Source organism: Hipposideros armiger, unplaced genomic scaffold (genome assembly GCF_001890085.2).
Source record: "Hipposideros armiger isolate ML-2016 unplaced genomic scaffold, ASM189008v1 scaffold_76, whole genome shotgun sequence".
In the NCBI taxonomy this organism is placed as follows: domain Eukaryota; kingdom Metazoa; phylum Chordata; class Mammalia; order Chiroptera; family Hipposideridae; genus Hipposideros; species Hipposideros armiger.
In genome coordinates this window covers 464,600-478,213 of record NW_017731426.1, presented here as the reverse complement: position 1 = coordinate 478,213, position 13,614 = coordinate 464,600, and the positions used below count along the sequence as shown (strand labels likewise).

Below are 13,614 nucleotides of genomic sequence, written 5' to 3'. Positions count from 1 at the left end.
ACAAGTTTGTTCTAAAAAGCCAAAATAGGCAGAAACCTGAAAGTTGAAACCAACAACAAAAAGAAAGGCCTAAACTTTCATTTAAAATATTTTAAATTTCTTTTAATTGAATAAGATTGATTAAATGCACATAATTACATCAATCAACAATTCTTATTTAATCATTTCCCACTTCTGAAATTAAACCCAGTTTATTTCTTCTGAGTGAAATTTTTTATCATTTATTGAAATTTTTGTCTAAATTGGAACTTGCCTTTTTTTTTTAATGAAAACAGAGGTATTGGGCCTTTTACATGTTGAGCCAAGAAATTTCACCAAGGCTCGACACATGATTGGACAGAAAGATAAGGCCTAAAAATACTGTGATGTCATGTCAATATTGGTATTTAAAAAAAAAACAACACTCCAGAAAACCTGCTCAACAGGTTATGCAACTTTTGGTCTTTTGACATCTGTTTCTTTTGAGACAAGTCCTAAATGATATCAGATGGCTGTATCCTGGGATAGTATCTTGTGGCGCTATCACCAGGTATTTTATGAATCGCTGCTTTAGTTAGGTACTTGCCCCTCTCTTGCAGTTACTTTGATAAGAAAGCATATAAATAAGATTAACTTTACCATATTTAGAATACAAATGGTATAAGAAATGATAGAAAAACCAGCACTTTAAATCAGCTCTTAGGTGACTAGTATGATTCTCTTTTTCCAATGCTTTTTTTCCTTTAGTTAGCCGTGCTACAAACTTGTTTAACAGCTATAGATTACTTGAAAAGGTAGATAAACAAGTATAAGCAATAAATTAGGTCTCTGAAATACATATTAGAAAATTTACTGGTGCTATGTGGATATTTAGGATTTATTATTTAAATTAGGTCTCTGAAATACACATTAGAAAATTTACTGGTCCTATGTGGATATTTAGGATTTACCATTTTGATGTGCAGTTAAAGCCACCCTATGACAATATGCTTTCTACAGACAGGGGATCAAAACTGTTCTTCCAATCCACAGCACTTTCCCTTTGCTGATAGTAAGTACCAGTCATGGAGTAGATATGCCCCTTAGGCTGTCTACAATATTCAGCCTGTCTGGTACAGTATTTGAGTTTTAAAGAGAGAAGGAAATCGTCACACATCATTCAGTTATTCATCAGGTGAATTAGAGAGCAGTGAAAGAATGTTGAGGGAATGCTAACATGCTTGAGTAGTGTAAAACAGGTAAAGACCCATGTTTCTCACAGACCATGAAGTGGCAGAAATTGGTGAGGTCCATGCTACAGACTGAATACTAAATGTATAACTGAGAGATTTTTCAAAGACCATGATGTACAACTTTGAATAGTTCTTTTTTATTTCGTGATGCAATTTAACTTAAATGTATAAGAGCACATCCAGGGTCTAGATGGAGTTTTCTCTGCATTCCCATCCTATCCATTTTTAATCCTCTAATCACATTTTATTTGCAAATATAAAATACACGCTATCTTCTTCAGTCTGCCATTGAAAATTGCCTCTTGGTGTGTGCAGATTTAAATTGTAGTAGCTTATTATCTTCAAAGTGAAGTTTACTTCTTAATGCCTCTCTATTCTGATAGGGAAAACCACTTTTTTATCCAACTAACTCTGTTTTTGTTGATTTTCTCCCGGTACCAGCTACAGGCCGTACAGTTACCGGCACTTTGCACCCCCCACCACACCCTGCAGCACAGATGTTTGTGACAGTGACTATGCTCCCAGCCGGAGAATGACCTCAGTGGCAACAGCCAAGGGCTACACGAGTGACTTGAACTATGACTCAGAGCCTGTGCCCCCGCCTCCCACACCCCGAAGCCAATACTTGTCAGCAGAAGAGAACTATGAAAGCTGCCCACCTTCTCCATACACGGAGAGGAGCTACTCTCATCACCTGTACCCACCTCCACCCTCTCCCTGTACGGACTCCTCCTGAGGAGGGGCCCTCCTCCTCTGACTGCCTCCAACGCAGAAGTGTACATACAAATTTGGTTGAGATCTGGAGGGGGGGAGGGAGATATTAGAGAAGGATGAGGCAGACCATGTACAGTTAAAAATTATAAATGGGGTAGGGAATACTGGAGATATTTGTACAGAAGAAAAGGATATTTATATATTTTCTTAAAACAGCAAATTTGCTGCTTGTGCCATAAAAATTTGTATAAAAATAAATTTGTACTAAAAGTTTTATTTTTGCAAACTAAATACACAGAGCATGCCTTAAACCCAGTGAAGTGACTGAGTATAAAGGAAACAGGAATAATAAAGGCATCACTGACCAGGAATGTCTGGGCTTTATTGATACCAAAAAAAAAAAAAAAAGAAGAAGAAAAAATTAAGTACATCTCAGAGCAGCAAACCATAGATACTTGGAAGTAGCCAAATAGCCTTCATGTTGACTGACATTTGAGGGCCAACAAGTTTAAGAAATCATGAAAGAAAAAAAAAAGGAGTTAATACTAACTTTGGACAAAGGGCTTTGTTTTCTCTAGGAATCCAACAAGTCTAATGAGGAAAATATTTATAAAAATCCACTCTGGGTGTTGCTGTTGTAGAAAGATCAGCTGTCTGGTAAGACACTGGGAGGCTATTTGTGTGTGCCAGCCTTCTCTCCCTACCTTAGAACTCACATTCTTCCAAAAATCAATTTTTTCTCTAGGTGTTTTCACCTTGCTTCCTCCCCCAGCAGCTTTGTGGACCATTTTGCCAAGATACCATGATTTATTCAAAGCTTTTTATCTGAGGATTGATTAAATAGAATTTTCTAAATTAAGGTTTCATTTTAATATTTATACTAACTCCATTCCCCTGTAGGCTTAGCTCTTCAATTTGACTGCTGTTTCTGCATAATGATCAAAGGTCAGACATATTATTGCTCCTCTTCTCAAATTATTTTAATGCTCATTAAAATGTCTTTTTACATACAACACATATAGACAGTGTTTAAGAATAACAAATTTAACCATTATGTTTTTGTTGTAAAGTAATCATATATCCTTGCAGTACTTTCAGCATATAATATCACAATATGAAATCATTTTTATATATATTTTTCCTAATAAAACATTTAAATATGTTCCGGTTAGAAACAATCTATTTAAAAAGAATTTTTTGTTATCATTAGGTTTTCCCTTTATTAACTGTTTGTGACATTTTCATGTTCTTTAGGCCAATTTTTCTCAGAATGATGTCTACATACATACCTCTTCTAATGTGTGACATGAGTTTAATATCTTTCTGTTACCTAATGTGAATGTTAGATTTTTTTCAGATTATCCACAAATTATTCTTATAATCACCTCATATATTTTTATGTGTGTTCTCTCTTATCCCATTATGGATTAAGATGATTTAACAAATTTAAAATGTGGATTAAATGAGAAGGCAAACGGTTAACTTCTCAGCTATCAGAACTCGGGTGGAGGGGAATAATGGAGGGCTTATCTGTAATTGGCCTGACCTGCCAGGTCCTGGAGCTGCTCCGCCTGCAGCTGTTAGGGCTGACCTGTGGAATGATTCTAGCACTGCTCTGCCACCTTGCCAGAAGTTAGTTTCCTGCTTTTTACATGTTTCCAGCATTTCTCTGCTAAAATTGAATGTGTTTTTAAACTAGTGGTTTTTTTTACCTTAACAGATGTTAGTCAGTTAATTATTGAATGATGTTTTAAAAATTGTCTTGCTGAGGCCTCTCTGGATTTCAGAGAAAACAATGGAAGAAAGGATTCAGAATATCGGCAGGGGTGAAGTAATTCCTTAAGCAATTAAAACATACCTAAGTAAACTTTTTAAAGAGAAAACAATGTGGTTTCAGAATAATGCTTAGATTGTTGGGGACACCTTAGAAGAATCAGGAGCACTTGATTTTGCATATAAATAAATGGTAATCCATCAGTGTCTTGCATTTCAGTCAGACAAGCATTAATTAACTCTTCCTGTTGATGGAGCAAAGTGCTCCCAGCCGAACAGAATGGACACTGAAGTTGCATTCTGTGACACACAGGGGCACTTGATGTTTAAATGAAGATGGAAAGGTTAGCAATAACTGGGTATCAATTAGAATTTGAGAATTCTATATGTTTACATTTTTAAATGTGCATCTTTATCTGGTGGGCTTCCCATGGGGAAACTTGCACTATAATGAACTAAGAAGAATACTGCCTTGTTATATCACAGTCCAAGTGCTTGTACTGCGATGGCAATGGCCTCTTCTTGCAAAATGCTAATTTGTGTGCCAATTTGAAATTATTTAAAGGCAGTTCAGCTTAATCTTAGTCCTCTTTCTGGGGTAGTTGAGATGGATTCTTAATATTTGGGGGAATACCTTTAAATGAGAGAATTTTCAAAATGTGGGAAAGATTTATTGGCTCTCCTCAGGTTACATGGACAGTTAAGCTTAAGTAAACTATCTTGATTATTAAACACAAGAGCTTTAATTGGAAAAACAGGATTAAAACTAAACATAGTGCACAAATCGGGAAAAGGTGAAAAGTGTTTTGAATTTGGTGTATTGCTAGATTCATTATGCATGGGGGAAAAATGGATACAATTTCATTGGATTTCTTAAATACAAAAGTATTTATTTTGAACATATCTTAAAGAATGCCCACTTATTGATGTGATTAGAATTACCTGAGAAATGAACTTTAGCGTAGCATACATTCTGTGCACTAGACCAAGTTGTTCTGCACTGAAATGATCTTTCGTGACTGAACTTTTCTAACTTTGCACTTAGCTCCTACAGAGCCCTGGTCTTTTCAACAGTGGCCCAACGGGTTTTGCTCTGACCCTTTAATAAGTTTGAGAACAACTATTCTAAAAGGATGATATGTATTTAGAAATGAAGACTGCAGTACATTTTCATCTAATAGAGGAGGATAATTTGGAGGGGGTTATTAGAGCAGTAAAATTTTAGGATGATTGAGGATTGCATTTGTTCATTTAAAAATAAAGTCAATAATTTATCTAAGGCCAACTCATTCGATAATAGGATATAAAAAATAACCTCCACCTGTATTAGGTAGCAATTGGTTTTGGGGGAATATCTTTTTATTTTGCTGTAAAGGCCCATTAATGAAGATTAATCTAATTACGTGTAGTAGAGTCTGTAGCTGAGGCTTACCTAGCCTGTTAATGACCTGATAGCAGTAATCTATATATAATAATAGTAGAGATTATTTACTTGTGGTACCAGAAAGGCTTTCCTTAAGCAAGCTTGCTTAAGGAAACATCTGAGACAGATGTGCTGCTGCTGTGTCCCTGTCTAATCCTGTGCCTAGATTACGTGCTTAGAAATAGAGTTTTAAAAATTGTTTTACCTCTTGCAGGGGAATGTGCCGCTCCGTAGCTATATGCATGCCAGAAGAGCCACATAGTGGTTACCATTTCATATCTAACAATTCAGAAACAAAAATTATGGGCTTTTTGTACCCCACATATGTTGTGCTTTTAATAAGTGCAGTGCTAAGTCTATATAAATGTCATTCACATTTCTGGAGTGTGGATATGAGTATGTGAATACCAGTTGATGATCAAATATTTGGACACCCACAAATGAGACTGTACACTCTTAAGTGCAGGCATGAACTGAGTCATAAAGAAGTTTAGAATCAAATGTTGTTTAAAACATGTCCTCAGAATTCTTAAACTCGAGAAATTTAATTTTATTTGGTATTCCTTTCCGTAGCTCAAGCCTAAAATGAGCCAAGAGAAATAACAGATGATTGGAGAAAGTACTGGTAGCATATGGTTTCTGACTTCTGGGATGGCATCATTTCATAATAGTTTCAAAATTTAGCTCTTTAAAATTCTCGAAGTTTTAGAGGACTTTGGACCTCAAATATATCATTTTACATTTATAATTTTTTTTAACTAGGAGCTTTGTAATTCCATAAACTCAGGATATTTCTTTCTGTTTCTCTTGATTCCACTTTTTAAACTAAGCCTGTACCTGAGTAGAGAAGGGGGAGGTAGAGTCTTAGGGTAACCTATGATTTAGAATGAAATGACTATCTTCACCTTCCTTCAGTCCAGGCACAATTTATTTTTCTTTTTTGTAAGGCATCCTTAAACCATTCTTGTTTACTGCTGGAAAAAAATCCTCATGACTTTACAGAATTATAAACTAGCGATTTCATGTACTCAGAAGTGGACTGTAGACCTAACAAAACTTTTTCCCCACTATTGCTTAGAGTTTCTCTAAAAGTTAACACCAAAGAATTATAGACAACTGCTATTGCTTAACTGTCCATTCTTTTTTTTTAATCAAATATAAGCAGGTCAGGGATGAAGATATATATATAATATATATATATATTATATATATATATATATATATATATATATATAATATATATACACACCCCTTTAATATGAATATTAAAAGGAGAAAGCAAATAAGTATCTGGGGTTAGTGAAGAAAATTTTTGAATTGTAAAGAGGATACCAAGATATTTAAGCTGGACTAGCCTTATTTGCAAGTGAAGGATCTGGTGCTGCTTTCAGATGTTTATCCTTTGTGTTTTTTAAAATTTTTCTTAAGCTTTAATCTTTGTTATTGTCTTAAAGTCAGCTGGTGTTTCTTGTTCATGGACTTTGGTACGATGGTGCTTTGCAAGGATGTATTTATATTTTAATGGCCAACATTTGGTCAGCCCTTGTCCACTATTCACTTCCCCCTTTTTGTAAAATAAGTGCTTTAATTGTAAACTGTATAAAAATACCTTGTATAAATTCCCCTTTTGATTATTACAATAAGCTGAGTTGTAACAAATGAAATGTTGATTTTTATAATAAAACAGTGGAAAGTAAAAGTGTCATTTCTTTTCAGCAAGAAATTAAAACCACTGACTGTGTTTTACTTTGATAGACTGTTGTGTTTTAGACACAACAAAACTCACCTTTATTGTTTGCATTTCAAATAAAATACAACCTCTCTTCCAAGTAGTTGAGCTCAAACATCAGATGTTAATGGAAACCAAGTTTTAAAATAAAGGCCTTTCCTTAGCGGATGCTTTTGAACCTGAGCTTACCTTGGCTTCTTTACTGACCCCTCCTATTCTTTCCTTTTGAGGGAAAACAAAAATCATGTTAAGTTGTGCCATTTCCAGTTGAGTCAAAGAAAGCAAAGGCAAGACTATGGTTGGTTTACCTGATTTAAAGGCAGGTACAAACAGGAATGGGGAAACAGTGCAAGTTGTTTGGGGTTCTTTCCCCAGGTAGGTTTTCAGCTAAGTGTACACAGTCTTTTTAATTAGTTGCCTTGCATATGGTGCATTATTTCTGTAAAATTAAAGGATGAGTTACTGTTAATGGGGTTCAGGCCATGCTACCCCTAAATATGGCACCTTGGCATATTGAGTATTTTAAGCTGAAGGATTTTGAGAAATGGCATATACAGGAAGTAACTGACCTTCCCCAGAAGGAGGTTATAAACCCTCACGTGAAAGGTGCCTTCCTGTACCCAGAGGAGAGGAGCATTCTTATACGAGGCAGGGGCACACGAATCCGACTCAATAAGCCTTGCTGTCTCCCCCACTTTACTACACGTAGCTCATACTATTAGTCTCGTTATTTTTTCCCCATGACTTTCCACTCATCAAACCTAGCATAAAAACACTCAGAATTAACCATTTTACTGGGTCTTCATTTTTTAATGAGGTCTCCTGTGTCACGTAAAACATTTGTATGCTCTCTCTTGTTAATCTCTTTTGTTACAGGGGTCCCAGTTGAGACCTTGGAAGGTATTTTGGTTTGCACACACACCCCCCAAAAAAAATTTTTTTTATTCTACCTGAGATTTGCATTTGTAAATTCAGATTTAGTCTCTATGTAAAGCCAATCTTCCCCAATAAAGAGGCTAAAAAAAGAAAGGATAGTTTTGCTAACATTGGGCCTGCATATACTGTGCACCAGGTACTGTGCTAAGTATCCCATTTTTTCCCTGATAACTGGTTAATGACCAGGAGATGCCAAATTTGAGTATGAAAAATTGCAGTGCAAAATTTTGATCAGAGACAGTTGGCAGTGGGTGGACAGGAAAGGACACTGAATTGAGATTTGGATTCTAATCTCTTCCATTTTAATTAACTATCAAGGCATGTCTGAACTCATTGATTCTCAGCATATGTTGGTATTAGTCTCTAATAGAGCTTTCTGAATCTTGACTTCAAAACAGCCAGTTCCACTACCTTTCCAGAGCTATTTGTGCATAAAGCATTCTAGGCAGTGAATAGTATTTCTACGTCTTCTGGAGGCCAAACACCTATGTAGTGTCCTATTCTGTGCAGATCCCTGTTAGAGGCCTCCTTCCCCTTGACCCCTTCTCTTGCTCTGCATTTCAGAGGAATTTATACTTCTCAAAAGAGACAGCCCCAGGCCCAAGCTATATAGTAAAGTGGTTTGTTTTTGTTTTTTAAGTTTTTAAAACAAAATATAGCTAACATTAGTTTCAGGGGTACACCATAATTACTCAACATACAGCTAAAGAAGTGATCATAAGTCCAGCAACCATCTGATACCATACCACACTATCACAATATTATTGACTATATTCCCCCTGTTATACGTTACATCCCCATGACTCTGGTAGGTTGCTTACTTCAGTGTCATTCAGTTTGTTTTCTGGATTTTGCTCCTGTTCTTTGATTTGAGACACATTTCTTCGTTTCCTCATTTTGGCTGTCTCTCTGTGTTTGTTTTTTTTGTATTTGGTAGATCTGCTATGTCTCCCAGTCTTGGCCAGGTGGTCTTATGTAGTAGGTGTCCTGTGGGGCCCGGTGTCACAGTCTCCCTGGTCACCTCCGGGTGCCCAGGAGTGTCCTTTATATAGGTTGTGTGTGCCTTCCTGTTGAGCCTTGATTGCTATTGGCACATCAGTGGGTGGGATTGACCCTCAGGCTGACTGGCTGTGGAGTTTGGCCATGTCCACAGCTTACAGGCTGCTCTGCAGAGGGCTAAACCTGTGGAGTGGGATTCACCCCAATGGGCTCTGGTGCCTGTTGAGACTACCCTTTATGTGTGCCACTCGGGGGGCTAATTGGGTGATGCTCTGCTGTGGTCTGAAGCCAACCTCCAAATATGTTGGTTCTGGAACATCTTGGGAGGGGCTCCAGCGCAGGCCCAGGTCACCCATTGCCTGTGACCTAACAGGCTCTACCTGGTAGGAGCTACAAAACAACCTATGGTTGTTTGCTCCTGTGCGTGGGAGAGGCCACACTACAAACCAAGGACATCTGCTACCAGTACCAAGCCTGGGATAGCTCCGTAAAAAGCCAGGACACCCTGAGTCCTGCTGCCACCTGCCAGTTTCCTTAAGGTTCAGCCATTGTTAGAGCTTTGTGAGGTATGCAAGTTGGGTGAGGCAGGGTCTCAGGGAATCACTGGAGTGGAAGAGCTGTGGTCACCAGGTTTGTGTAAATTCTGGTTTGGTGCCAGTGCTGAGGCTGGAGCTACTCAGCAAAAGTCTCAGGGCACACTGAGGCCAGTCACTTCCCGCTGGCGGCCTGCCAGACTCCAATAGTTTCCCAAGAAAAAGTGCAATATGGGCAGGCTTGGCTGCTGGAGAAAGTGCCTACAGCATTGGGGGAGTTGCGTAGGGCAGGGTCCCTGTGAATCAGTGGGGTGGAACAGTGGAGCTCACCAGGCCAATCAGATTCAGATTTGGCCTTTGGCGTCTGGCTCAACACAGGAAAAATGGCGCCTGCCTGTTGGCTGCATTAGAGGAGGACCTCACACAGGGAAAACGCCAACTGTCCTTTAATCCTCCTTCCAAAGTCACACACCTCAGTCTGTCCCCTTGTACATCTCTGATGCCTCCCAAGTTGCAGTTCCTCCGCTGGAGCCCAAGGTGAGTGCCTGTGAGCGAGTCTGTGTAAGGGCAATTTAAGAGGAATCTGGGTTTCCTGCAGCCTTCTGTCCCACCTGGATGGTCAGAATCCCCACTGTTTTTCACAGCCAGATATTGTGGGGTCTCCTCTTTCTGGCATCAGTACTTCAGGCTGGGGGTCCCTCGGTGCTCCCAGGGAACCTCCGCAGCCGAGGTTCTCAACCACCACACAGAGGTTTGGGATCTGTTCCGTGTCTCTGCCCCTCCTACCAATCTCAAAGTGGCTTCTTCATATTTTTAGTCATAGGATTTCTGTTCAGCTAGACTTCAGATGGTTCCCCAGGTTGATTGTTCTATAATTTAGTTGTAATTTTAATGTTTTCATGGTAGGACGTAGGCACAGTGTTTATCTACACCATCTTGGATCTCTTAAAGTTATTTTCTTGAGAGCTTTTTGAGTTCTGATTATCCTACCAAACGCTCCCCCACTACCACTACCCAATTTCATGGCCTTGAAGGCTCTTGTGTTGTGTCTAGTAATGAATCTTTTTTCTTGGGGATTCCATGGGAAGGAAAGGGTTAGGGCCCTCAAGATCTATGTAGTGCTATGATTCTTAAACACAGGTGTATATCACAGGAAGGTTTTTAAAGTATGAACTCAATTTATCTCTAGGGCGATTTTAAATTATGTCAATTTTCATCGTTTATATCTTTCAAGGAATTTGTCCATTTCATCTATGTTGTCAATTTATTGGCATAAAGTCAGTCCCTTATCCTTTTAATATCTGTTCTCATTTCTGACATTGGTAATTTGACTTATCTTGGATAGTCAAACTTGAAGGTCTGTCCATATTCCTGATCTTTAAAGAAATCAGCTCTTGTTCTAATTTATTTTTCTCTATTATATATATGTTCATTTTCTGCTTCATTGTTTTCTACTCATTTTCTTCCTTTTACTTATTTGAGCTAAATTTGCTGCTGCTGAAGATGCAAGCTTATATCATGGATTTTAGACCTTTCTTTTCTGATATAAACATTTAAAGCTATGTATTTCCCTCTAAGCATGCTTTAACTGCATCTCACAAATTTTGTTTTCATTATTCAGTTCAAAACATTTTTTAACTAAGCTTGTGATTTTTTTTGAACCATAAATTACATAAAAGTGTGTTTAATTTCTAAATACTTGGTGATTTTCCTGATATTTTATTTTTAGATTTAATTTCATAATGATCATAGGTACTCTGTATGATTTTAATCCTTTTAAATTTATTGAGACTTGTTTTTATGGGCCAGACTATGATCTATAATAGTGAATGTTTTATGGATATTTGAGTAGTACTCTACAGTTGTTGGATGCAGTTTTCTATAAAGGTCAAATAGGTCAGTTTGATTTATACTGTCCAACTCTATCTACTTATATCAATTACTGAGAGAAGAGTGTTGAAATCTCCAACTATAAATGTGGATTTGTTTATTTTACCTTTTCGTTTCATTGGTTTTTGCTTTATTTTGAGCTGTGCATAACTTAAGATTATTATGTCTTCTTAATAATTCATCCTTTCATCATTATGTAATGTCCCTCTTTGTCCCCATATTTCTTGACCTGAATTCTACCTTGACTAATATTAATATACACATTCCTACTTTCTCATTAGTTTTGCATGTATATTTGTCTTCTTTTACTTTTAACCAATCTCTTTTTCACGTTTAGACATAAAACAGAGAGTATAATTGGGTCTTCATGTTTATTGATTCTATTTCTGCTTTTTAATTGGAATGTTTAGCCATTATCATTTAATGAAATTATTGCTAAGAGCAGGTTTGTGTACCATATTGCTATTTTTAGCCCAACAGTTCTTTTTTCTCTTCTCTGGCCTTCTTTTGACTTGAGTATCTTTTAGTATTCCATGTTTTCACTATTGACTTATTAGCTATGCTTATATGTAATCATTGCTGTATAATTTACAGTGTACATCTTTAACTTACTATAGTCTATCTTGAAGTAATATACCACTTTGCATGTGTATAAGAACTTTACAACAGATTATTTCCTTTTCCCCTTTCAGTCCTTTATGTTTCTGTCATACATTTTGCTTCTGCATGTTATAAATGTCATGATACATTGTTATTTTTGCTTTAAGCAATTATCTTTTTTAAAAATTTAAAGATGAGAAAAATATTTTTACTGACCCATATACTTATTGTTTTTTTGGTACTCTTCATTCCTTTGTATAGATTTTCTGTTTGGTACAATTTTTCTTCAGCTTGAAGAATTTCCTTTGGTATGTCGTTATACTGTTGGTCTACTGACAAATTCTACTTTTGATTTTCTGAAAATGTTTTCACTTAGTCTTCATTTAAAAAAATTAAAACAACTTTATCAAGGTATAACTGATATATAATAAACTGCATGTATTTAAAGTATACAGTGATTAATTTTCTGATGTATACACTGATGAAATAAGGCAAGGTAATGAACAGTTCCATTACCCCAAAACATTCATGTCTTTTAAATTATTTATTTTATTTATTGACATTCAATATTATTTTATATTAATTTAAAGCTTAGTGGTTTGAAATTTATGGAATTTACGAAGTGATCTCCCTGACTAGCACCCACCTGGCACTATACATAGTTATTACCATATTATTGATCATATTCCCTATGCTTTACTTTATATCCCCATGACTATTTTGTAACTACCAATTTGTACTTAATCCCTTCCCCTTCTTCAACCACCCCCATCTGGCCACCATCAAAATGTTTTCTGTATCTATGAGTTTGTTTCTGTTTCATTTGTTTATTTTGATGTAGTTGGGAGAGGGGGTGGAGGTTGAATCAGTTGCCAATGGCCAATGATTTAATCAATCATGCCTATGTTTATCCCTAACATTTATGACTTTCAGTGTGGGGGGATGAAATAAAAGAGATTAACTCATTTTAATTGAGATGGGTCAGGTAGTGAGACATGTGATAATAAATAGGTCCAACTTTCCCTGAAAGTATGTCTCTCATTTATGTAACTCATTTATTCATTTGCTTATCAAAGGTTTATTAAACACCTATTATATTACATAAAGCCATATGTTGGGTGCTAGAGATCCAGAAATTTGTAAGACTCTATAATTTGAAAGTATTTTTCAACATTGTTGTGTGTCCTAAATACGTACTATGGAACGTATTTCACTTACTAAAACACCTAATGCTGAACATTATAATTTACAGGAAAACAATCAGTGACTGCTTTGAGAGGAGAGGAAATTTTCAGCTTAGCTCAGGGCAGCACATGCTAGGGAACATAAGTGTACCCTTGGCACTAAGTACCAAGCACTATTCTAAGAACTTTATATAAATTAACTCATTTGATCCTCACAGAAATTTTAGTACTATTACTTATTGCTTATTTTAACCATGAGAGACTCTTACGACAGTAAGCTCATCATTACACTCGCACAAAAAATAAAGTTCTGGAGACCTTGAGAGTCAGAGGTAAAATCACTGAGAGGGCTGAGGGTAGTAGGAGCAATTGTTTTCTGTCAAATGGATGTTTTTCAAACTGCCAAAGAATTTTCCCAGAGAAGTGAGTGAAAAAGGCAGAATTGGCAGTTATCTTCCCAAACTAGTAGACATAGCAGTAAACTCAAGAGTCCCTTTGAGGGCCGGCAGAGTGGTGTGATGGTTAAGAACTGGCTTAGGATGCCAGAGGGCCCCGGTTCGGATCCCACATATGAGGGCCAGTGACACTGCCCTCCACAGCTAAGATGCTGAACAACAGCTCA

At 36.9% G+C, this 13,614-nt stretch overlaps 2 protein-coding genes across 3 annotated transcripts in view; one reads left to right on the top strand and one right to left on the bottom strand.

The window, feature by feature from the left end:
* Window positions 1–5,721, top strand: part of LRP6 (LDL receptor related protein 6) — a 133,798-nt gene extending 128,077 nt beyond the window's left edge. For both annotated transcript variants that reach the window (XM_019643293.1, XM_019643292.1), the window contains one exon: window positions 1,653–5,721. In XM_019643293.1, coding sequence (XP_019498838.1) covers window positions 1,653–1,947 — 295 coding nt within the window. In that variant the 3' untranslated portion in view covers window positions 1,948–5,721. The remainder of the gene's footprint in view (window positions 1–1,652) is intronic.
* A 1,549-nt stretch (window positions 5,722–7,270) lies between these two features.
* Window positions 7,271–13,614, bottom strand: part of BCL2L14 (BCL2 like 14) — a 26,841-nt gene continuing 20,497 nt past the window's right edge. Inside the window, exon 7 of the transcript XR_002124079.1 lies at window positions 7,271–7,289. The gene's annotated coding sequence lies outside the window, so the exon portion shown is untranslated. The remainder of the gene's footprint in view (window positions 7,290–13,614) is intronic.